General features: G+C 39.8%; 2 protein-coding genes across 3 annotated transcripts in view; both read left to right on the top strand.

The window, feature by feature from the left end:
* edc4 (enhancer of mRNA decapping 4) overlaps positions 1 to 20,070 on the top strand; it is a 30,727-nt gene extending 10,657 nt beyond the window's left edge. For both annotated transcript variants that reach the window (XM_031734219.2, XM_039615917.1), the window contains exons 16-30: positions 685 to 764; positions 1,154 to 1,283; positions 1,376 to 1,671; positions 3,700 to 3,930; positions 4,188 to 4,289; positions 4,505 to 4,648; positions 5,683 to 5,719; positions 5,945 to 6,092; positions 6,336 to 6,491; positions 7,919 to 8,034; positions 8,141 to 8,306; positions 9,561 to 9,747; positions 10,437 to 10,656; positions 11,573 to 11,736; positions 17,670 to 20,070. In XM_031734219.2, the coding sequence (XP_031590079.1) occupies positions 685 to 764; positions 1,154 to 1,283; positions 1,376 to 1,671; positions 3,700 to 3,930; positions 4,188 to 4,289; positions 4,505 to 4,648; positions 5,683 to 5,719; positions 5,945 to 6,092; positions 6,336 to 6,491; positions 7,919 to 8,034; positions 8,141 to 8,306; positions 9,561 to 9,747; positions 10,437 to 10,656; positions 11,573 to 11,736; positions 17,670 to 17,853 (2,361 nt within the window). In that variant the 3' untranslated portion in view covers positions 17,854 to 20,070. The remainder of the gene's footprint in view (positions 1 to 684; positions 765 to 1,153; positions 1,284 to 1,375; positions 1,672 to 3,699; positions 3,931 to 4,187; positions 4,290 to 4,504; positions 4,649 to 5,682; positions 5,720 to 5,944; positions 6,093 to 6,335; positions 6,492 to 7,918; positions 8,035 to 8,140; positions 8,307 to 9,560; positions 9,748 to 10,436; positions 10,657 to 11,572; positions 11,737 to 17,669) is intronic.
* Positions 20,071 to 20,921: 851 nt separating this feature from the next.
* The window catches only part of nrn1la (neuritin 1-like a), a 94,587-nt gene continuing 92,062 nt past the window's right edge, over positions 20,922 to 23,446 (top strand). The window contains exon 1 of the mRNA XM_039614604.1: positions 20,922 to 21,138. Coding sequence (XP_039470538.1) covers positions 21,081 to 21,138 — 58 coding nt within the window. The 5' untranslated portion in view covers positions 20,922 to 21,080. The remainder of the gene's footprint in view (positions 21,139 to 23,446) is intronic.

Below are 23,446 nucleotides of genomic sequence, written 5' to 3'. Positions count from 1 at the left end.
AAAAAGACATTAGAAAGCTTGTATTTGCTCAGTCTTTATGAATATTCTGTGTAGATTGATGAGAAATGTTAAGATGAGTCTGAAAAATTTCTGAAGTTTGCAGAACGACCAAAAACGTTACAGCTTCAGCAAATGAACACCATGTGTCTTCCTTTGATTTGTCACACGGTGAATAGCACCTTCGCCCACATATTGGTTTATAGCTGGTAACAGCACTCAATACTGTGTTAATACACACTAGTGCAAACTAAATAGGACTAGTTATGCACCCAAAGAAAAGCTGATAACATACAAAAGGACAAACTGTTCCTTGTTAGCTCTTTGTTTTTATGGATGCTCTTGTTTTCTTCCATAGTCTCAAGATATGCATGTTGGGTTAACTGGTGAGTCCAAATTAGCTGTAGGTTTGAATGGACTGTGTTAGCCCCTTGATGGACTGGTTACCCAGTCAAGGGACCCCCACCCCCCACCACCACAGTCTCCCAGCCTTCCACAGTCCCAGTTGAATAAAAAGTCAATAAAATATTGGATAAATGTAATCATTGTGAACAGGGTTGAGATGTGAAACACCCCACTTATCTGCGATGCGCTTCAGTTAAACTGATTTATAAACACTGAACAGTGATTATCCAAACCTTCCATCATATTTGCTGCCTGTAGATCATCTTTTTGTCATCCTTTCAGGTACCAGCATCTCCGGGGAGCAGTGCCAGCAGTCTGACCATTGTGACAGCTATAAGCAGCAACTCTGACTCAACGAACAGGTATGGAATTAAAAATTCACTATATACTAATTTGAAAACTGAAAATTTTAGTATATGAAAAAGTGAACATGATATCACAAATGATATTTTATCATCTGTGTCCTTATAACATGCAGTTAGGGGTGGTGAATGCTGTTCTTACAGATTATGTTTACCAGGATGTGGAGTTTTTAGATTTTTACTTATATTTCAAATAAGTCAAGGACGAAGACAAATGATTTTGGGTTGTTTTTCCTCAGTCTCCAGTTATTAATTATAAAAATAAGCCTCTGTTATCTTTTGTTTACTTTAAAGACTCCATTGATCTTTAACAGCTGAAAACAAATAATTCCCTACTGTTTTGTTTTTGTTTTTGGTTACATTTGGGAATATGAATGCTTGTTTTTCAGAGCTATGGAGGATGCAAGTCAGAGTCCTAACAGGGTTGACAATAGCAGCACTGGGCTGACACTCTCTGCCTCCACCAGCAGCCCAAGAGCTGCTTCCACTGTGCTACTGCCCGGACTTGAGAATCTGCAGGTATGATCTAACCCACTCTCCTACTTCAACCAACCTTGCCCCTCTCTTCATGAAATGACTTATTTTAATAAACTCTCATTCTCCATATCCAGGCTTTGGCAACCCCTAGTGGTCCTCTGGTACTCGACAGCTCTCAGGTTCTAGATCCTCCACTCCTGCCACCTTTGGCATCTCCAACTAGAGCCCGCTCCCCTGACGTCATCTCCTCAGCATCCACAGCCATGTCCCAGGACATGCCAGAAATCGCCTCTCAGACCCTGCAGCTTCAGCGTGGACTAGTGTCCAGCTTGGATCCCTTACCTCTTTCTGCCCTCCAGACAGACAGCATGGCCTCTGCTGCCTCTGCGCTGCACTTGTTAACCTCACCGCGCTCAGCCAACAACAGTGGGTATGTAAATTCAAAAGTGATTAGGAGTACTAAAAAGCATGCAGAAATAATAGAGATTGAAAATGTGACGTCATTCAGGGGTAAAACCGCAAAGGATTCTGGGAACTCGTGGCAAGAGGTACTAGCGGGCACAGGCTTTCAATTGAAATCAGTTACACAGCGATAAAAAGACACAAAAAATGGCAAGAAGCTGTTGTATTATTAACTGCACAAGCCGGGCGAACGACAGCCGCGTGAAGCCGACGGGAAATGCGATTGGTTTTTATCGGATTCCGGCGTGGAAAAGAAATTGTCCAAGCCATGTCTCCGAAGTCACGAAGAGGCGACGGATGGCCTGGATTGCCGCTATCAGAAGACCTAATATAACGTTCGAATACACTCCAGCTCACGTTAGTCTGCTCCAAGCATTTCCACAAAGGTAAGTGTTTTGTAGTAGTTAATACGTCTTATATGGCGCTGAAAACATATACTTTTATTCACAGGATATAGATTTTTGTATCACTAATTGCCCAGTACGATTACAGCATACAATATTATTGTCACTGCTACATTTCTGTAATGCGTACCAGATATTCTTTTCACTACAAATTAATTACCGTGAGCTCAAAGGTCCTATTAATAAACGGTTAACGAATGTGTATTTATGAAGACCATTTGTGAGACTGGTAAACTTACCTTTGTTCGCATGCGATGGTCTTGTGTTTTACACGGTGCATTTCAAGGTCCTGTACGCATCCGTCGGTAAACTGTACCTGGGCTTGTTGCAGTGACCTGAAGTTACTAAAAACTTCATGAGTGTATGCACTCACTCCAAGAACCGTATAATTATAAATATGAGCGTGGTGAAAGTTGGGCAGCACGCTAACGTCTTTTGTCCACTCTGTGTGCTCGTAAGGGTCTGACCCTTTCACTCCTTTGATTTTTTTCCAAGTACCTTTTTGCCTTTTCGTGAGTCTGTCTTTGTACGGACCGGCATTGTTCTCCTTCGTTTTGTACATTGCTTTTTGGTGAGGAAAGAAAAACCAAGAAGGTACTGGAACCGAGAATAAACGTTTTATGGCTGCAAATGCTTGCATTTAATGCGGTAATTTGAATGTTTTTCCACGAGTTCCCGGCATGCAGTGCGCGAAAGTCACGTGGTCTGTCAATCTCTATAGTGTTGAGATTTTATGATCCACTTGAACTAAAGTTTGACACTTTTATGTTTACTACTCCATTTGATTAGGGTTGTAGCACATTATGTAAAACCATCTTCCTCACTGTTTTTGAGCACAGGGTGTGAGAAAAGACAATCTCCTTGTATATTTTCTTTTCCACATCAATCCTACAATGTCTCTCAATGAACCATTCATATTTGCAGCCATTTGTGACATCAAATTCAGATATAAGCAGCCCCCAACTTCTCTCCACCAGTTTTATTTCCTCACTAGGGCCGCTCTTGATAACTCCCTGCAGCAGATGCTAAATGTTCTGTCGTTGGCTGCAGGGGGATGTTTCTGCACCGCCTGCATCTGTGCAACCCTGCTTTTATTTATTATATTTTTATTATGCTATAAGAAATGTTTTAGTTAGGACATTGATTGGGTAATGTGCGTAATGTTATATTAGCTTTGGTTATATGTCAGTGGAGTCAGAGCTGTGTGGATGTTGTAATGCTACAGAGACAACAAAAAATTGTGGAAACATTTAAAACTATTTTGAATCCACTTAAGTGTTATCATTTGTGCAACGCAACCTCAGCTCTTTCTTTTTGTTTCGATGGTAATAATGTCAACGTTAAGATCACTGTGCAAGTGATATGGTAAATGGTAATGTTTGTAATGTGAAAACATTGTACATGGCACCAGATTGACAGCTTGCTTATTCCATAACATAACCATAATTACTGTTGATTCTGATTCTGCAGTTTCATTTCACTTTCTTGTTTTAATGTATGTACATTTGTGTTGTCTTTATATTTACTTTATTTTATTTTCCCAGTCCAGAAATGCTCTCTAAGTACATAAGCTGTTATGCATTTTGTTACAGCTTGTTGCCCCTTGAACTTGGAGGTGCAGAAGGGCCTGTGGGCGGGGCAGCAGAGTCTGAGTCCAGACTGAGTCACACACCATCTCTGCTTGAGAATGCGCTCTCACAGGAAAATCCTGTGATAGGAGGAGGGTCTTCAGATGGCAGCGTTAGCCACACATCTTGGCCAGCTGCCCCAGATATCACCAGAGAAACCAGGAACAGTCTCAGGGACAACGGACTTGTTGACTGGTGTGTAATCTAACATATAAAAACTTGGACCCCCATCCTGTGTGAAACATTTCACAAGCCTGTTTTGATTTCTCTGTGTATAAAACATTCAGCTGAGTGTAGAATCCCTGGTTTGTGTTCAGGTAGTTTTGCGTACACATCAGGTTGTCATGCTATGTTACAATGAAAACGGCATTGTGAAACAGATTTCTTTTTATTTATTTCTTTTTTAATTTAAGTATTGGTGTAGTAATGTTTGTCTCATATGCCCGCTGCAGTTCAAGAGAGGAATCACAGGACAGACACTTGAGCTCACCTTACCATCGACGCTCATATCACCTGACACAGAATGACAGTCAGGACGCTGGAGCCGAGCAGAGGTAACATACATTAACCCACCATCTATTTGTTTATGCAAATGAAACGGGCAATAGAATGGACTTTATCATGATAAAGCGCTGTACATTTAAGGCACAGCAATGGTTTGATTTTATTGACTTTTTCTCAGCTGATTCTGAACATGTGGTCTAAATTCTGCTTTAGAGGCTACAGCAGCTGACTTACTGTCTACATTTCTGTGTTGTGTGTGACTCAGTGACCCTGATGATGAGGTGGCCAGTCTGGCGTCATCCTCTGGAAACTGTGGTTCTCGATCTTCCCATAGACTACCAGTGAATGATTGGAAAACCTCACCACGAGGATCACCAAAGCCAAAGAGAAAGATCAAGAAAGACGACAGGTTTGTTTATACTTTAGCATCAAGATGCTGCTGTTTTCAGAAACTAAAAGGACGACAGTGAAGAGAACCCCTTAGATTAGTAAATTATTAGATGGTGCTTCTGCACACTGTCTTGCTTTTTGGTCAAAGTTTAGTGAAATTACAGCATTTCACTTTGTTCGACCTTCATGAGGTATATATGGAAATAGGAAATGCCTCAATCAACCCAGCATCAAATCAGAGGAAAATTTCACATGCACACATATTTACATCTGCGTCACATATGTCACAGGAGAGACAGAAAATTTTTGAATAGAGTTTATCTAACTCCCTCATTTAAGTAATCATAGTAAGATTCAGTGGACAACTAAAATTTGTAAACATGATCTTGTAGTCTGTGTATGCCCTTTTTTTTTTTTTTTTTTTTTTTTTAAATCCCAGAAACTATTAAAACTGTTACTGTTAATTAAGTTATGTCTTACATTCATTTGGGGGTTTGGGTAGAGATTTTTTTCATTGTTCAGCACATTTCTTTAGGCCACACTTTTAAGTGAGGGACTCAAATGTTGAATTAGTAAACCAGAGCCAGTCAAAATGTGGTATGGGGGACAACAGGTCAAACTTGCAGCTACACGTCACGCTTGGTCGTGTAGCTGCAAAGTGCACCTTTTTTTTTTTTTTTTTTTTTTTTTTTTTTTTTTTTTTTCTGCAGGGCTTGTGTCTGCACTGGTCTAGACTTGACCAGTGTATGAGCATTTTATAGGGTGTTGACTAGCAAAAGAAAGTGATTACTCACACTGAATTACAGGTAGACTGATCCTTTTTTTCATGCTGTCTACCTCAAGTAGCAGGATTGAGTTATTTCCTATTGTCTTATTTAGCATTATTGCATTTAAGTTAAGCCAAATATTATTTTATAATAAAGTTCTTAAAACTAATAAACGTAAGAAAATAATTAGTTTATCAACAAATTGATTTTTATGCATTTATTTAGTATTAAGTGTGCTATAAGTAGTATTGAGTACTTAGTTAAACATTGTTTCTTGTCTTTACAGTGAGTCATCACAGTCCAGGCAAATGGATTCTGGTCAGGTAAATTCCTAAAAGAAAAATTCCCTTTTTTATGTTAGATGTGTCATGCCTTTATGTGCAGTAAATGCATTATTTTATTTTATTTTTTTGAATTTTAGAGAGTTGATTGTTACTGATAATGTCTTGTAAATTATACTATTTGATAACGTGTTGTTTGTTTCACCAGCTCTTTGGTTTCTCATTCTTGGATTCTTTTAATTCAGCTTTTCTCCTCATCTTTAAAAGTTTAATGCAGAAGTACAGGATGAGTTGATGATGCTGTTGCGTAGCCAGCAGAGGGAGTTAACTGAACTGCGGGGACAGATTGAAACCATGCAGAGCTCCATTATGGCTCAGGTGGAACATGTCCTGACAAATCACCAGGAGCAAGAACGTATCCTTCAGTAATCTCTCACTCACTCATGATTGTTTTGGTTTTTTTAAAAATTATGTTTCCAAAAGAAATGTTTTGACAAAAATTTTATACTAAAGGCTCAGTGAACAGCTGTGACTGTGCAAAGATTTAAATGTCTTTTAGCCACATCTTTGAAATCGTTATCATTACAGGATGCTTGCATTTTTAGCAATGAGCCATTTACATCATATTCTTGTGAGCCTTGACCTGTCTCCACCTCAGACCGCAGACTTGAGCGAGTCCTGGCAGAGAGTCAGAATCATCAGCAGCAGCTTCAGGAACAACTCAGCCAGCAGCTCAGCCATGCCCTCAGCTCAGCTCTGACCAACCGGATGGACAAAGTGCTTCGGGATGAAATGAAGAAAACAGTCCCACAAAGTAAGAAAACACAAACACACTCCCAGAGCATGATGGGTGCCATTCACTGCTAAGCATCACTGAGATTCATACATTTTAAAAAGGTCATATAAAGGAAATAAATACATCAAATGTTTCCTGTTCATATGTATGGGGGATTACTATCTCTTTGATATCTAGTAGTGACGAGGGAAAAAATGGTATTGATAAGGAGATTCTCATGGTTTTTTTTTTTTAATGTTTTTCGTTTCTTTTTAATTGGACAGAGATTTACTTTTAGGTGTCAGATGTCTGTTCAAATGGGATGTTAATTATATGTTTGTACACCTACAATTGTGTCTGTGAAGGTTCTCAGTCATCCAGGTCAAGTTTCTTGAAGACGTTTTGCTTCTCATCCGAGAAGCTTCTTCAGTTCCAAGAGCAATTGGTCCATCTGGGACTCTCCACCAATTGCTCTTAGGACTGAAGAAGCTTCTCGGATGAGAAGCAAAACATCTTCAAGAAATTAAAGAAGTCCAGACGCTTTTCTTTCTTAGCTCCTTAGACCTACAATTGTCTCTAACAGCAACATTGAAAACGGATAACACAGTCTGAGTCAGACTAAATAGATTCACCAGGCAATTGTTAGATCAGTCACTTCTCTTTCCAGATGATGGTGGTATTGAGCCATTTTAATGTTTGTGAGTTGAGGAGCAGGAAGATCTTTATGTACTAAAACGTGTTCAGTCTACAAATGCTGCAAACTTGGTTAAACCTCTGTCCCACTCTCTGGGGTCTCTTATCAAGTCTTTCTATTGTCGATATGCAAATGTTTATTGTAGGTATATTTAATAATACTTGAGATGTTTTTTTCTGCCGTGTGTATAATCTAAGTTGCACAGATGTTGTGGTTGAGCTTACTTGTCTTGTAAGCTTAAAGTTTTAAGAACCTGAAATTTATTTACTTTCACCTTTTTGGATTTGATCTATTGGCATTTTGACCAAAGAAGAGCAAATGGTTTATGAACAGAATAGCTGGCATTTTTCCTTGCTAAAAACCAAATATCATGAGGTTAACACTACAAATCACTGATGAATATAAATATGGATATAGGTGTTATTAAAAAAGGCTACAATTTCTGTTAAGGTGCATTTTGTTTTGTTTTTTCCTGCTCTGACAAAAAAGCCAAACTCTAAGTGCACACCAGGTTGTACATCAATAAATTACTGTGTTATTTAATGCTCGAGATCATCTTGAGGCATAAGTAATGTTAAATATAGCAAAGGCAGCTGAGGTGTGTTGGACTGAGACACTAAAATTAAGCAGTCTCTTGAGAGATGTGTTCCTGCCTCGCCTCTCCTGCCCTCGTATTCGAGGATGAGATGTTCCTGTCTTTCTTTGCCTCCAGCCTCAATCACATGCCTAATTATAGAGGGGTTCCTGCTAATCTGTCTTTTTCCCTCTCTAGCAATCTCTAAGACTTTGGAGCCAGTGACAGGCCAGCTGAACAACACAATCGCTGCTAAACTGACCGCTGTGGAGATCACCCTGAAGGACAATGTTGGCAAAGTGGTGAAATCGAAGGTAGGCGACTGCGTTACTTTACCAGTTGTCTGTATTTTAGGTCTTTTAGGATTATTTACTGTGTATTTTCTACATTAACCTACTCTCCCTGCCTCTTGTTCCCCAGAACACAACGGATGCGATTGGTCGAGCAGCAGCAGAGGCGATGCAGGGCCCCATCCAGGCAGCATATAAAGATGCCTTCCAGAGCATTGTGCTTCCTGTTTTTGAAAGAGGCTGCCAGTCCATGTTTCAGCAAATCAACGACAGCTTCAAACAAGGCACACAAGAATGTAAGGAAATGAAGGACAATGATAAACTTGTACAAAACACCATACAAATATCAAGCTATGTATTGATCCACTGCAGGACATGTTGTCTAGGTGCACTTAAACATTTATTCATTAGATGTACAGTTGCTTTAAAAGTTTCTGGACGCTCTCTTAAAGGCATCCTGATGGCTTACAATGGCTGATGTCCTTATTTGGATACTTAGCATTATTGCTTTCTTCATATTGAATGTTCTCAGCGTCTAGCCCTGAAATAAGGAGCTGTATGTGGAAGTCTAATTAAGTAAGTGTCTCGCTGAAAGATCTCAGGGACAACTTTTGTACTGATGCCTTTACAGACCCAGCCAGTGCCCTGATGTGCTGAAAAGCAGTCTGCTTATTCTGAGATTATGCTCACGCCCACTCTTGGAAGCTGCAACCCGATCTTTTTTTAAATTTATAATGTGCACAGAGAGGCCACAGTTCCGCTCCTCTAATTTAAAATTAATCCAAGGTTTACTTTGTAAATATTACCTGCTTTGGTGCCAAGCAGTTCTGGGGACTACCTGTTACGTAACTGCTGTAAGGTCCCCAGGTAACTACATAACCTCCCCCAATTCATACTGCTAATAGAAACTCTTATGTGATTTAATAACTCACCAGCGGCTAGTTAACTCAATAAGAAAAGAAAATTCTGGACTTGACTGTTGATAAATTTGCCCATCGTTTTCCTCCATTTAAAGCTAGTATGGATAAACATGTTTCCCAAATGTTAACATTTCTATCTATCCCGAGAAAGTATACCTACTCCATACCAGAAAAAGACTTCTGAGAACTACAAGTGGGTCTGCCTCAAATTAGTTGCCAGTCTATCGAAACTGTGAAAGTGGAAATTGACGAGCTTTTTGTGAGTGCTGCACTAACATCTGCACTGCTGTGTTATCTGCCTTCAGCAGTGTTTTAATGCCCAAATGTTACTCGTTTAAAATGGTGCAATAACATCAAATGTATAATAATTATTGATACATAATGCTGTAATCCTCCCGCATTAGTCATTCTAGCAGTCACAGGTAGGTTGACATCTGCACACAACACTTCCATCTCGGCAAACCAGCTCCAAATAAAATGAGCCAGTGGAAGCAAGTAGAGAGCCTTTTCATGCTGCACTGACTCATTTCATATTATTATGAAAAATGGTGCTCGCTAGAGTTGTGACAGTATTTAAGATGTGTTTGCTTGCGTGATGAGAGATTTTGCTCTTGACTTTGATCTTTGTAGACATCCAGCAGCTTGAGACTCATATGAAGAACAGAAAGCAGAGAGACCAGGATACCCGAGACCCCATGATTGGCCAGCTCCAGCAGATGATCGACAACTTCCAGAGCTCCACTGATCAGCTGGGCAACAACATCACAGCTAACGTCCGGGCTGAAGTCCAGCATCAGATCCAGATGATGGTGGGAAAGTAAGTAACTGAGCTGTTCCTTGTTTACCACTGCGTGAGCCGTGTGTGACTAGAAAAGTGAAACTTTTTTCCCACATATAAAAGTAAATGAATCTTCCCAAAACTGTTTACTTTACCTTTTACTTTTCTAGTTTGTCACTTAACACTTGATTATTCTTCTACTTCAGTTACAGCATTAAAACAAAGATGGTCTTGCAAATCAGTATTTATAACAGTCCTGTTGTTGAGTGATGTTATTCACATTTATTGATGTGGCAGCATTGACTTACATTCCAAGTGGACATTTTGAACTTCAGCTACGTATACCAGCAAATACCTATGTACCACTATGGCCTTCTTACTGCATATCGAGCAGGTGTGTAATAGATTGGAGAGTAAAAACAAGCAAAGCTTAATCCTGGGGCTAATGTAAGAACATCAATTCGATCAGGTCTCTTGTTCCCCCTGCAATTAATTTCAAGGCCTCTAGAGTTTATAGATTGTCAAGAGCAGAGAAGAGAGAAAATAGCTGGCCCACTAAAACTCTTGAAAAGGAAATGACAACGCCAAACTGTGCAGAGTCAGTTTTTAAGCCAATATCTTGTAGGTTAAGAGCAAGGATTTTCCCCAAAGCACAAAAATAGACTGCAGCATATTTGTTTAAGATTCATGCAACTTGGAGGATAACTGTCCTTCTTTTCCCTGCTCAGCTTGCAGGAGTCTATTCTTAGCCATGTGCAGCGGATTGTCAAAGGTGAGGTGAGCCTAGCGATGAAAGAGCAGCAGGCAGTGGTCACCTCCAGCATCATGCAGGCAATGAGGTCGGCGGCCGGCACACCAGTTCCCACAGCACATTTAGACTACCAGACACAGCAGACGAACATCCTGCAGCTCCTCCAGCAGGGCCAACTCAATCAGGCTTTCCAGCAGGTAACACGCACACACTGATGTAACCAGGCTTAAACGTTGCACTGCAGCTTCCTCTGCAGCTGAGCTGTGTTTTCCAACTACTAATTAATGCAGGCAACTGCACACGACTCACTGTAACTCTCATATGCATGTATGTCCACCAGGGCCGAGAAAGCCATTATCCTGCAACTACTCCACAGTCCCAGTTGCAAACCCCACCAGTGCATTAGTTGTGCTGCAGGCATTCATTATGCTTGTATTTGCTCCTAAGTGACTTTCTATGCGAAACTGCTATGAATTGTGGTAAAACACGTTTCCCCTCTACTTTTAAGCTGAAAAACTACCCCGTCTAAGCTTACATGCTAGTTAAAATTACTAATTTTCTGCAATGTTTAAAAGATTTTGTGTTATAAACACATTTAGTAGTTTTTGTGCTCTGAATAATTATTCAATTTTAGCATAGAAAGCTTTGTCTGAGCTTGGTCATGCCATCTCATTTGGTGTAGCTGGTGGAAACTACCTCCAAACTGCTCATCCTTGATTGTTGGCTTCCTTCATATTATGTTAGATCTCTTGCTCACAACTTTTGAGGATCTCATGTTTTGGAAAAGGAAAATGACGTAGAATTGAAACTTAAAGAAGTCCAGGCACTTTTCTTTCCGATCTCCTTAGACTCCGATGACCTGAATGACTGAGAACCTTCACACATAACATAGAATTGAATTGATCGGCCCATTGTTACCTATTCTCAATCCAGCTTTCAAAGTCAGGATGGGACTGACACTGAAATGCTTAATAACTTGCTTGTTGATGGAGTGCACCTTTCCTTGAGAGGCTTGTTGTATGGAAAGAGATACTTAAACTTAAATTCAGGTGCAAATATTTATATAAGTGGTTAAATTGGTAACCCCTCTCTTCTGTATGGTTTACTCTACAGGCTCTGTCAGCAACTGATCTGAATTTGGTCTTGTATGTGTGTGAGACCATCGACTCTCAGCAGGTGTTCGGACAGCACCCCTGCCCTTTAAGCCAGCCCGTGCTGCTTTCTCTCATCCAGCAGCTTTCTTCTAACCTCACAACTCGCTCTGAGCTCAAAATCAGGTGAGCAAACAACGGTTGTCATTTTTGGCAGCTAGGTACAGATTTACAGTAGGTTTTTCCTGGAGTCAAAGAGAAGAAATTTTTCATTAATTTGCATGTAATATGTAAACGGACACAGAAAGCCAGAAGACCGTAGACACAGTTGGGCTTACAGTGTAGTTGTTCGGTGAGATATGACCGTTCACAGATTTTGTGGATGTGAGTCTTTTCTGTGTTTGGGTTTGGGATTAGACTAATGTCATAATGACTGAACAAAGGTTGAACCATTAAACAAAAATTGAAAGTGAATAAAACTACACTGAAAAAAAAATATTTGCTTTCATGCTTGCTCAGAACAGAACTTACCATTTCAGTTTCAGGTCTGACACAAAGGTCTCTGGGTAGATGTTGTGGCATCCCCATTGGCAGACAGGTTGGTGAATCATATGAAGTACAGCAGGTGGTATTATACTAAACTTATTTCCACCAGCTGCTCCTGTTTTTCTGAACGGGCAATCACAATACACGTTAAGAGTCTTTTGAATTTATTCTGGGTTATTAGGAATTAAGAATAGGTAAACTCAGCAGTGCTCAGGACTGCATGCTACAGTACACAGGACCAGGCTCAGCATGACTACAGTATCTCTGAAGGAGACAGATGCTTCAGTAGCAGAGAGATTTGTGTATTGTCAGCCAGCAAATTTAGCTTTATTTAACTGGCAACTGATCAAGGCCAAATTTTTCCAGATTCATAAATGTTTATTTATAATTAATAGTAACATAAGCTGAATAAGGAAGCATTCTATCTCCGGTTATGAATGTTGGTTGTGAAAAGCAGAAGTAAAAATGGGACAAATGTAAGTCTCAACCAGTTGTTGAACCTGTGGACTAATGATCTCTCCATCAAAAAGAATCGGTGCAGCACCTAGCCACATGAATTCTCTTTGGCATCACTGAAACTTAAAAGAAAAGGAAAAAAAAGAAGACCTCAGGCCAGATCAGAAAGGTAAAATGTCAAGTCTAGCATCTTATATAACTTTAAGGTGTGCCTTCCGGTTTATTTTTATTAGATTTTAGGCGTCTAATGTGAAGCTACCCTCCAGTAATTGAAAATGATGACGAGGGAAACTCAGGCTCAAGGTTAACCTTGGGTTCTTTGCTACCTCTATCAGAAGCACTGAGCCTTGTTCTCAAGTCCACTCGTTCCTAAACATAAAGACGACTAAATATGATTCATAAATTCTCAGGAATGTTGTGCCATTATGTGCACTTTAAATATAGTTTTGCTATTCTTGCATTTTTCCAACATCTGTAGTGCTGAAAACCTTTTAAAAAAATCTTTGTTTTTCCTATTTATTTTGATCAAGTACACAATATACATAGTCATTTAGGGAAAAAAAAAGTAAGTAAAGCATGTACAAATATACAATATAAATATAAAGCAAAATACACTGCAGTGCTCCACTGAATCTGATTTAGTTTACATATCCAAAATCAGTGAGAACAAGGAAACACTTATTTAATCCTACCCCCTTCTCCTAAACTTATCAGTTATAAAATGTATCCACCTTATTTATTGATATAAACCTCAATAACAATAGATGCATTTCTAATAGCATTAAATACACATTAAATACACATTTTTATCATAACTCCATAACATTACTTGGCTTTGCTGTGTGGAGGTAGCTCCAGTTTTGGAATGCTAATTCTAAATTCTGAATTAGCATTAAGTTTAACTCAAAGGCGACATTCACCGAATAGAAGTGAATAAGAAAATCCTGTGATGTTTGAATACTAAAAATCCATGCACTGTCTCCACTTTAAAGACAATGCACAGTTTGAGCACTCCTACTCTTCATTGCAGGATATCATAATTTCATTATTGTCTCACACCATTGTAGTTTGATGTAAGACCTGTCCTGTGATACAGCAGGCATAACTTGTAATTTTGGAAAACGTCATAGATTTTAATCAAAAACCCATGAACTGTGCAGGTTTATGTCATCCTATAACGTCTTAATTATAACTTTTGAATTGCATGAGATGTCTTCTCTCCCACACACGCTGGCTCTTATGCTCCCCTCAGTCAGTAATAAAGCCTGTCTTTGTCTAAACTTTTGCTGCCCATCTAATCTGTTTTGTATGTTCATTACTCCCCATCTCCCACGTGTTAAACGGTGCTAAAGTGCTGACCCCATCACCCGGCTCCGTCTGTAGCCCTGCTGTATGGCTATCCTGGGAACGCCGATGATCCCATGAATAGCATCGCAGTTTTTGGATGCACTCTATTGTTCTGTTCTTGCTGCGTCCTTGTATCTTTTTTTTTTTCCCCTGTAGTTCAGTTTTGTACTTTTTTTGTCCTCTTTTTGATTTTTCTTGTTTCAGTTTGTCATATAAGAAGATGAAAGTCAGATATCAGCAACTGCTTCTATAGGCAAAGGTTTGCATATTTGCACAAAATTAATGAATCAATTAGGTTAAGAATAGAATAGATATTATATTCTATTATATTTTATTAAGACTTAACAGACTTTACTTTCACTTTTTCACCTGATATCTGTATATTCTGCAAATTTAGTAGGATAAATCCTTCAGCTCTCTCCCTGTACCAGCGGTATTGTATCTTGTCTGAAGCACTGAGAGAGACGCAGCTTTCCCCAGAAAGTATCAGAGGTGGATTATCCTCTTTCAATGCCCCCTGGCAACTTTTTTTTTTTGGTAGAAACTCAGCTTTTTGTGCAGCTCAGAGCAAGACAGGACCCAGTAGTGCTGCTTTTTTCCCCTCCTCGCAACTGAATGATAGTTTTTACAGTCAAATAGCTGATTTTTTTTTTTTTTTCCCTTTGTGATTTTTATCATTTAGAATATTCATGGACAGCCCTACATCAGAAAGCACTCTCATTGTGCCCCTCTCTTCTGAGAAGAGCTTGTCCTCTCATACCCATTTCTCCCTGGAAACCTCTTTGTCTCTGAGTCCCTTTACAGCATCATGCTGTGTCCACATCATCTGTGTGTTTCTGAGTTTACACTACAGCTGCTAATGTGGACCTTTGTGTGCCATCTTTAGAGAAGAGGGCACTATAGAAACTTTATTAAGACTGAGAAAATAATAGCTCTGGGTTTTATTTTAAATTTTAAAAAAGCTAAATCATAAGCAGTTAACACCATTGTTTCTTACCTTTAATGGCTAACTTTAATTATGAAGGAAAGTTTTCACTCATGAGCAAAAATAAATCAGACTGTTAAGTACACAGTATGTACGCAGTAAACCGTAGTTCACATCCGGGTAAAGATACCACAGAGCTGTCTTCATGCTTCGTTTTCAGGACTTGTGATTAGAAGTATTTCAGAAGAAGCTCATAAAAGATCCCCAAAGCACAGCTAGGATTGTTGGGACTACAGAGGGTGTCATTATCCACAAAATCTGTGCTCTTAGCTGCATCATTAGCTAGCTGTGAAGTACACACTGTTGCACAAATGGATACGAGAACAATTGAGGCAGCGTGAAAAGCAATTAAATATGTGTTTTTGAAGTGTTTGACAAAATGCAGTTACAGCCAAATTAACTTCGGCAAGACATTAACTTTCAGAGAGACATTCAGTATCTGTGCTGGTATGTGCAGTGACATTAAAAGCCCCTTTAAAGAGTGCGCTGGCAGTGCTGAGGGGGATTTGATAGACCTGCAGTGTGTGTTGTGCAGCCCTGGCAGGAGACCAGCTGGCGACATGGGAACAGCTCTAATGTTAGACTGGGATCAGGTAGCACTCCGGACACGGTGATGAATGGTCATTTCCACTGTACAGCTGGACACTCTCACCACCAGATGTCTGACTCTTACAATTAATTCAGGAGTTAAGTGTAGTGCAGCCCGAGCGAGAGGACAGCAGGCAGGTGAGACTGATTTCTGCTGGGCAGTTTGAGTGAAAGCACAATGTTCACAGGCTTGACATTCATATAAGGCCCGGGGGCCAGAAGTGGCCCATTAAAGAGTCCAATCTGGAACACTGGACAAGTAATAGATGACAATTAAATGACAGAAAAGTTTTTCACTGTCTACTATAGAAATTTCTGTTTCAAAAACAACAACAATCTACAAAAACTTTGTTTTATAAATATGGGACAATCTGGGTAGTGAGCTACCAGAACCTTCTGTAATTTTACACATTAATCATGTAGAAAAACTCAGATGTGCCATTTAAATTGTACTACTTTATCTTATATTAAGATATCTCGGGGATTAAATGTGTAGTTAAAAGATGTTTACGCTGTCAGAAAGTGCATTTTCTGGCCCACTTAACTAGAGATGGACTGATCCGATATTACGTATCGGTATCGGTCCGATACTGATGTAAATTACTCGATCGGATATCGGAGAGGAATAAAAAATGTACTCCGATCCATTAAATATCAAAAAAGCATCTCACAAAACTTGCAACATGGCGTAACTCGGCTCATAACCGTAGCATGTCGGAGCAGTGTGCGTCAGGTGATAGAGCGGCTGTGTGTATTTGTAGCCTCACTACCAAACCAGCATTTCATCTCCGAGGAAGTTATCCCAGAGAGAAGTAAAGCAAGTGTGTAAGTTCATCTCTGAATGTTTGTAAAGCGTTCCCATGTTAAGCTTAACAACCGATATATGGAGCGCGTGCCTCTTCTCTCTCCCTCTCCTGCTGCTACTTTAAGCATGAAACTGATCAATGATCAGCTGATCAGCTTTTCTGTCCCGAGTCCGTCTCTCTTCTTTGTTTTTGGCCCACTTTGCACCAGAAAGAGGAAACCAGCGGCTGAACAACAGCAGCACGTTTAAGCTTGATAAGCTGTTGTTAGAATTTATTTAATATTACTTTCTAGACCAGGATCCTTTTCTACGCAGCTGACGGCTGGTAACTGTGCAGGGGCGGATCTAGCAAAGTTTAGCCAGGGGGGCCGATAGGGCATTAACAGGGAAAAGGGGGGCACAAAGACATACTTCTCTTTCTTATTCTCATTTAAAATGTCTAGCTTTTAATAAATAATTATCTGAATCTTACACCCAAAGTTTTAATCTGATGTAAAATGTATAGAAGTCCATTACTGTATTTAGTAACTGTTAAGTCTAATATACCCTAGTAAGCTATACTACTTTTAACTTTGGGAAGATGCCATCTGTGCAGTCTGCAATTCTGTTGAAGAAAGATGTTGAATCTATTTAATTATTCTTGAAAAATAATTTATTTCTGTGCATTTTTTTTCACACTGCATCAAATTAAAGTTGATTACATCGATTAAGCATCATGAGGTGGAGGGTGGGGGATGGTTCCCTATGTTTTTTTGCTGGGAGTTTGCAACCCTATTAGTTAGGTTGCTTAATATTTCTGCTAAGTACTCTTTAAAATACCAGAATAGGGAGGATGGAGCAGGTTTAAGTTTATTAGATTGATCAGTGTTGCTGAACTATGAAATATTTTGGGTGCAGTGTATTTTTTACATACAGGTATAACAGAATAGCTTTAGTGTTGTTGTTTATTTAAACTTGAGTATGAACTTATACAAAATGCAGCAAGATATTAAAAAGTTTTATTGATTAAAAAACACACTATATCGGATTCATATCGGTATCGGCAGATATCCAAATCTATGATATCGGTATCGGACATAAAAAAGTGGTATCGTGCCATCTCTACACTTAACATCAAGGTTGGCTTTATGTGGCCCTCAATGTTAAATGAGTTTGGCATCCCTACTCAAAAGCCTCAAAACTGTCATTTGTGCAAATTGTCCTTCTGGTGCTTTTATATGTTAATAACTTACTGCTGGTGGAATGGAGTTTCAGGTTGTATATGCAAACCTTTTTAATTTCCCATTTTCTTTTCCACCAAGTGACCACAAACGCTTTCTTTTCTTTCAGCCTGCCATTGCCTCTGTAGGTGTTCATTGTTATCTGACCTCTTTCTCTTTCCCTTCTTTTTAGCTACCTGGAGGATGCAGTAATGAATCTGGACCACAGCGACCCCCTGACCAGAGACCACATGTCGTCCGTGCTGGCCCAGGTCAGACCAAAGCTCTTTGCCTTCCTGCAGCAGGACCCCCACAGCCCGCTCAGCAAGAGGGCGCGGCGCCTGATGATGATGCTGCAGGGACTCGTCAACCACTAGTTGTTGGTTTAAAGGCTGCTGCCGAAGAGTGGTTTTCCTCTTGATACCGATCATATGTCCACTGTTTTTTCCCCGCTAGTGTTTCAGAGGAGAAAGCACCAAGGACAGCTTCTCCAGTTTCTTGGATCCTGATCAACATGCGTCTCTCCTTGTTTCATTTCTCCTCCTTCCCCCTTTTCTGCACCAGTGAAGTGTCAAGTCAAGAAATGGACAGTTTTTTGTTTCTGTTTTTTGGTTCTTTTTTCTTTTTGTTGTTTTCTTCAAGACAATAATGGTCTGGGGCGAAAGCTTACTGTTGATTTATGTTCAGAGACTCTTAAGTTCACTGTAGCTACATCCAGACCTTTGTTACAGCTGCTTTATTGACCCAAGAGACCTGGTGGTCATCTCTTCCATCAAGACTGTCTCAGCCACAACAGCAAGAGAGCGCTGAGATTCTTTCATCCCCCTTAACAACAACTGAAAAAACAAGAATGAGAAAAAAAACATACAAACAACCTGACACTGTTTGATTTTGCATCATCCAGACGTGCATAAGACTCGAAGAATGTCCAGCCGAGTGGTCCGTGTGAGGCCAGACGGGGCTGTTCCTTTTGTTGTGCTGTTTCCTCTAAGCTACCTGCCAGGCATGTTTTGGGATGCTGAACAAGTTTTGATGCAGGGGGCTACTTCTGAGCAACAGAAAGAAAACATGCTTTGCCTCAAAATGTCGCCTTCTATTTTGGCCTTAAGAGCAAACAGCAGGCTTGTACACATTGTTACTTTCTTCAACACAGACCAGCATCCTTCTGCTAAAGCCTGGAATTTGGTAGTCGTAGGATTATCCTCCCTTAGTTCAGTTTTTCTTTGCTTTTTCTTTCTTTTCTTTTTTTCCTTTTTGAAGCTAATCCTGGCAACCAAAAGAATATGTACCACCCAAAGCCAATTTTCTTTCTTCATTGGTGGCATATTTCCTATGAGCTGTTTCCTAATAGGTCTCCAACCTATTAAGAAATAGATCTCCTATTTGTTTGGCCTTTGCCAGACTAAATCTTTGAAGAGAATCGACACTATAAACCTTTTTGATAGACAATAATGCAGTTTGCTCATGACTTTTTCACCTGGTTTGGTTTTAGAAATCACTCTAAAGAGGATTTTCTGAAGGATACATTGAGTGTAAGAAATGTTTGCAGAGGTCTTCCAGGCTGTAAAGAATTCCCCTTCAAAACCTGAAATGTTTGGAGCTCAATATTGAAGCCGGCAGCCGTCCACATGTACAGCTCTGTCCTCAGACTTCTCCCCATGTTTTTCTTCCCTTTTTTTTTTATATAAACATTTAGTATTTGTAAGCCATGTATACTTATGTTAACACTTGTCAAAGTAGCTTAATAATTGGAAAAGAAAAAAAAAAAGAAACTTGGTACACATTAACTGTTACCGATCCTGTTGTTTTACCTGGCAATTGCAAATAATGCTTGTAAACTCAATGTGCAGTGACTTGTCTTAAGCTCTAGGAGGCAGCACTTAGACATTCATCCTGCTTGAAATTTAGGTTTTGAATCCAGAAGTCATTCCTGCCCTTACAGTATCAATGAAAAGCCTGCCTTTAGATTGTAAGCGCACCATTTGTTCACAGTTACACTGAGTTTAAAGTGTATGATATTTTGTGTAGATCCCATTCACACACCTCATTGTTTCATGACGGAGTGGCTGCACTGAATTGCTGATTGTAAAATAAAAGTTCAGTTAATTTCAAGTGTTTGTTCAGAATCTGTTGGGTTTATCTAGCAAAGTGCCTTACTGTAATTTACCCGTTTTGGATAACTTGTAATGTTAAGGCATTACACCCTGCCACACACTGACACACACACACTGACACACACACACACCTACCTGATTCATGTAACTTTTACAATCATTTATGTCATTGAAATATGTGGGAAGGCTCAGGCACCACAGTGAGGGGGAAGCTGTATGTTTTCTTTGCAAACGTTTGACCGGAGGCAGGTGATCAGGACGGATATTTGAACTCTCATTTCAGTGTTTGAAGAAGAAAGAATTTTGACTATTTAGCAGTTCACTGGGAGCTCTGCATGAGAAACAGAACAGAAGTTCATGTGGATTTTTTTTCCTCTTTCCATTGTGTTCATTTCCCTCTGCTTGGTTAATTATGTTGTACCTTTTACGGTTTGTTTTACCCCAAACATTTTGGAATAAAAAAAACAAAACGTGTTCAAATTCAGGTGTCTTGGTGTGTCTGTGGGAACTTCCTATAGCAGATATATAGTCAAGAAAAGTTTGCAACAACCATTAAATTACTGTTGGGGAATTTTTAAATGAGGATGTTTCCATTTTTTGTCACTTTAATGTGAAAATGGGATAAAAGACTTCACGGGTTTTGGCTTGTAACCCTGTACAAAAACATGTGACCGTTTTCCATGAGTTTTTGCTGTACCACTAGAAGAAACATCCTTCCCTTACTAGATTCTCCTGTTAAATCCCCAAGCCTCATGAAGACAAAATTGTGCATTACTTTACAAAGAGTTGGAAATCATTAATCATCTCACAGTTCCTCAGCTTCTGAGGATACAACTCCCCTTTGGCTGGGAACCAACCTACAACTGTCTAATAACAATAATAATAATAATAATAATGATATATCACATCGATTGCTGGGACGTTTTTCAGATTAATGATCACTGGCTTTAATATTGCAGTGACACTTCTTTTTTTCTTTCCATTTAAAGAACTTTTAAGCAGATAATCTGTCTAAAGAAACGCACCAAACCAGGAATTAAAACTTTCTTTCCCCCCTTCACTAATCTTGGCCCTTCACATTTGTCTCCTGGCCTCCTAGAGAGCTCCAGCCCCCTATGTTGGAAACCACTGAAGTAAAGTGTATAGAAAGAAGTTGGTAGTCGGTTCCCTGGTCATTTTAAACGCCTTGCGCTGATAATTCAGAGCATCCTTGCACCTCATCGGGGACTCTGCTGTAGACCTTCCTCCTCCTCCCCCTCTTTTACACGGACGCGCCCTCCCCTTCAGCGCAGCGGATGAGCGCCCCGTGGATGCTCGCTGGAGTACAGAGCTGCAACGAGGACGGGAGGAGAACACTTTGACCGGCAGCGGGGGAGCGACATCGGGACTCTTCTTTTCTTTTAAAAACTAAAAGATAAAAAAGGAAAACTTTGGAATTTCCGGTGCAAACTTGAAACTTGTGAGGTCGGAGGACAAACTGTGGGGTCAGCATGGCATCTCTGATGAACTCTGCGTGCTTGCTCTTCTTGCCTGTTGCTCTGCTTCTGAGTGAGTACTGAAATTTAAGTGACTATGTCGCAACTTGTGTGCGCGAACAGTGTATAAACTTGAATTTGGAGTAGTTTGGGGCTTCGAGACTCTGTGCGTAACGCCGTAACAGGACGGCACACGTCCTGACTTTTTAGAGCTTTAGATGAATGATCTTAGGTGATGTGGATGTATGTAGATATTAAGCTGTGAGAGTTGTCTGTATGCCTCGTGTCTGATCTTAAATGAGGGGGTCCCGTAGCCTTTCCTCACTCATCTCGAGCATCCAGCAGAGCATGTGCTGCAGCTGCGGGAGCGATCTGCTCAGAGAGAGCTCGCAGCCGAAAGCTTGGATTAGTGGTGCTTAGTGAGAGTATTTTTCCCACAGCTGGATAAGGGTTCGTTACGGAAACTGACGTCGTGCAATGAGTGAGGTCTGGATGCATCTCCCCATTTCTTTCCACCCATTTAGTCCCTTAGCTCAATCGGGTTACTTGTAAAGTAATGCAACGGTAGATATTTAAGATAAATAATAGTTCCCATATTGTAAAGTGAGACATGTGCAAAGACTTTTAAGTGCATTAATTTGGAAAATATTAATTCAAAGCGGCTATACTAGAATTTGGTACCCCACTACTGTTAAGGAATTTGCAAAGATTGGTAAAACAGAATTGTCCTTAATGCAACATATATGTTTTATTCAGCATTACTTGTCATGTATATTTAATAAATTACAATCCACAATTTGTAAAAAGACATATTACAGCTGTTTTCAAACAGCTGTGTAGTACTCCTCAAACCCTGAGCGGGAAAATAGGTGGATTATCCCTTTAACGGGGGGCAAAAGTGATGTCTTTGAATTAAAGCTCTAAAATGTTTTAATGGACTACAGAAGGTCAGCTTCATCAGCGATTTTTAAAGCTCTTTTATAAATGTCTGGTTTGTACTAAATATAAATGCTGCTTCACTTTTTCCTCTTTCAGAAAAATAATTAATAGTTAGATTTTTTTTGTGAGAGCAAAATTTCATTCACCTATTCTGAATACACGTTCTGTATATGTGTTTTGTTATGTGGACCAGAGAACTGAGTCAGACCGCTTCCTCTTTTCAGTCCAATAATAAAACGTTTTTAGGAGCTATAATTCAGACACTGTTGATCTAAATATAGTGCCCGATGTGCACACACCTTCTCTTTTTGCAAACTTATGATCATCGTCATCATCATTATCAGCCTTGATCATCTCACGCTGCTGCTGATGTCAGAGAAAAATAAAGACCAGGAGGCGGATGGGACGAGGTTCCCACGGGAGCGTAACACAGTGGGGTAAAAAGGACAAAAAAAGTCCCACCGATGCGGATAAATGATAAATGAATCCCATCTGTCCCCTTACTCTGCTCAGTGGAGTCTCTGGAGACTCCATTCAGCCCTGCATACTAGCTTACCTGACCAGGAATTACTTCTATGTTGCTGCTGCTGCTGTCTGTCAAACTGCCTCCGCAGTCACTCAGTGTGTGTCACAGCCCATTCATGTTTCTACAAGGGGACAGAATCAGCTCATTATATATTTATATGGTAGGATTTTTTTTTTTATATAGAACTTGTGATTTGCTCCTGTAAAACTATGTGTGTGTGGATGTGCAATTGCATTATCTATGAGCAGTGCTTCCAGGCCAGGCACCTTTCACTCACACTGTCTTACACATACAACCAATTATGTTGCAAATTATTTTTGAAATGTGTTTTTTCATGAACATTAGACACACTGTAGCAACCTAACAATCTACAGGGTTTTATTTAACCTGCATGGTATTTTTAGTTTGTTGTGCACCTTACACAGCCCACGGTGCTGTGTCATCCACCCGTGTAGAAAGTCTTCTCAGTGTCTCCGGGAGGTCTCTGCTGGGAGAGTTTCACAACATTTATACTAATTTTTTTCACAAGAAATAAGGCAAGCTTTGATAGCCAAATGTAGACACAAAAAGGCTTTGACTGGCAGCGACACTGGATTGCAGTGTGCTTCAAGCACTGGTACTTTTCTATGTCTGCATCAAGAGATTCTGACGTGTATCTAGAAGCTATGTGATGATAACTGAAATATCTGAAAGCTGTGGATACAAAATACTACAGAAATTTCTGAAACAAATACCTGAAACTGTACAAAAGCTTTTATTATCTGCATTAACTACTGCAATCACATGCCAAAATGTGTGCTGAATTATTTTTTTAAGCCTTGGTCACTGCTTGTGTCCATGCGTTTTCAGTTTGGAGTATCCTCACCCAAATTATGATCTTCTGGAAAAACAGTGTTTAGTCCCATCTGCTTTAATG

Source organism: Oreochromis aureus, linkage group 7, assembly GCF_013358895.1.
Source record: "Oreochromis aureus strain Israel breed Guangdong linkage group 7, ZZ_aureus, whole genome shotgun sequence".
In the NCBI taxonomy this organism is placed as follows: domain Eukaryota; kingdom Metazoa; phylum Chordata; class Actinopteri; order Cichliformes; family Cichlidae; genus Oreochromis; species Oreochromis aureus.
The sequence above is the reverse complement of the archived record's forward strand: the minus strand, read 5'-3'. Positions and strand labels throughout refer to the sequence as shown.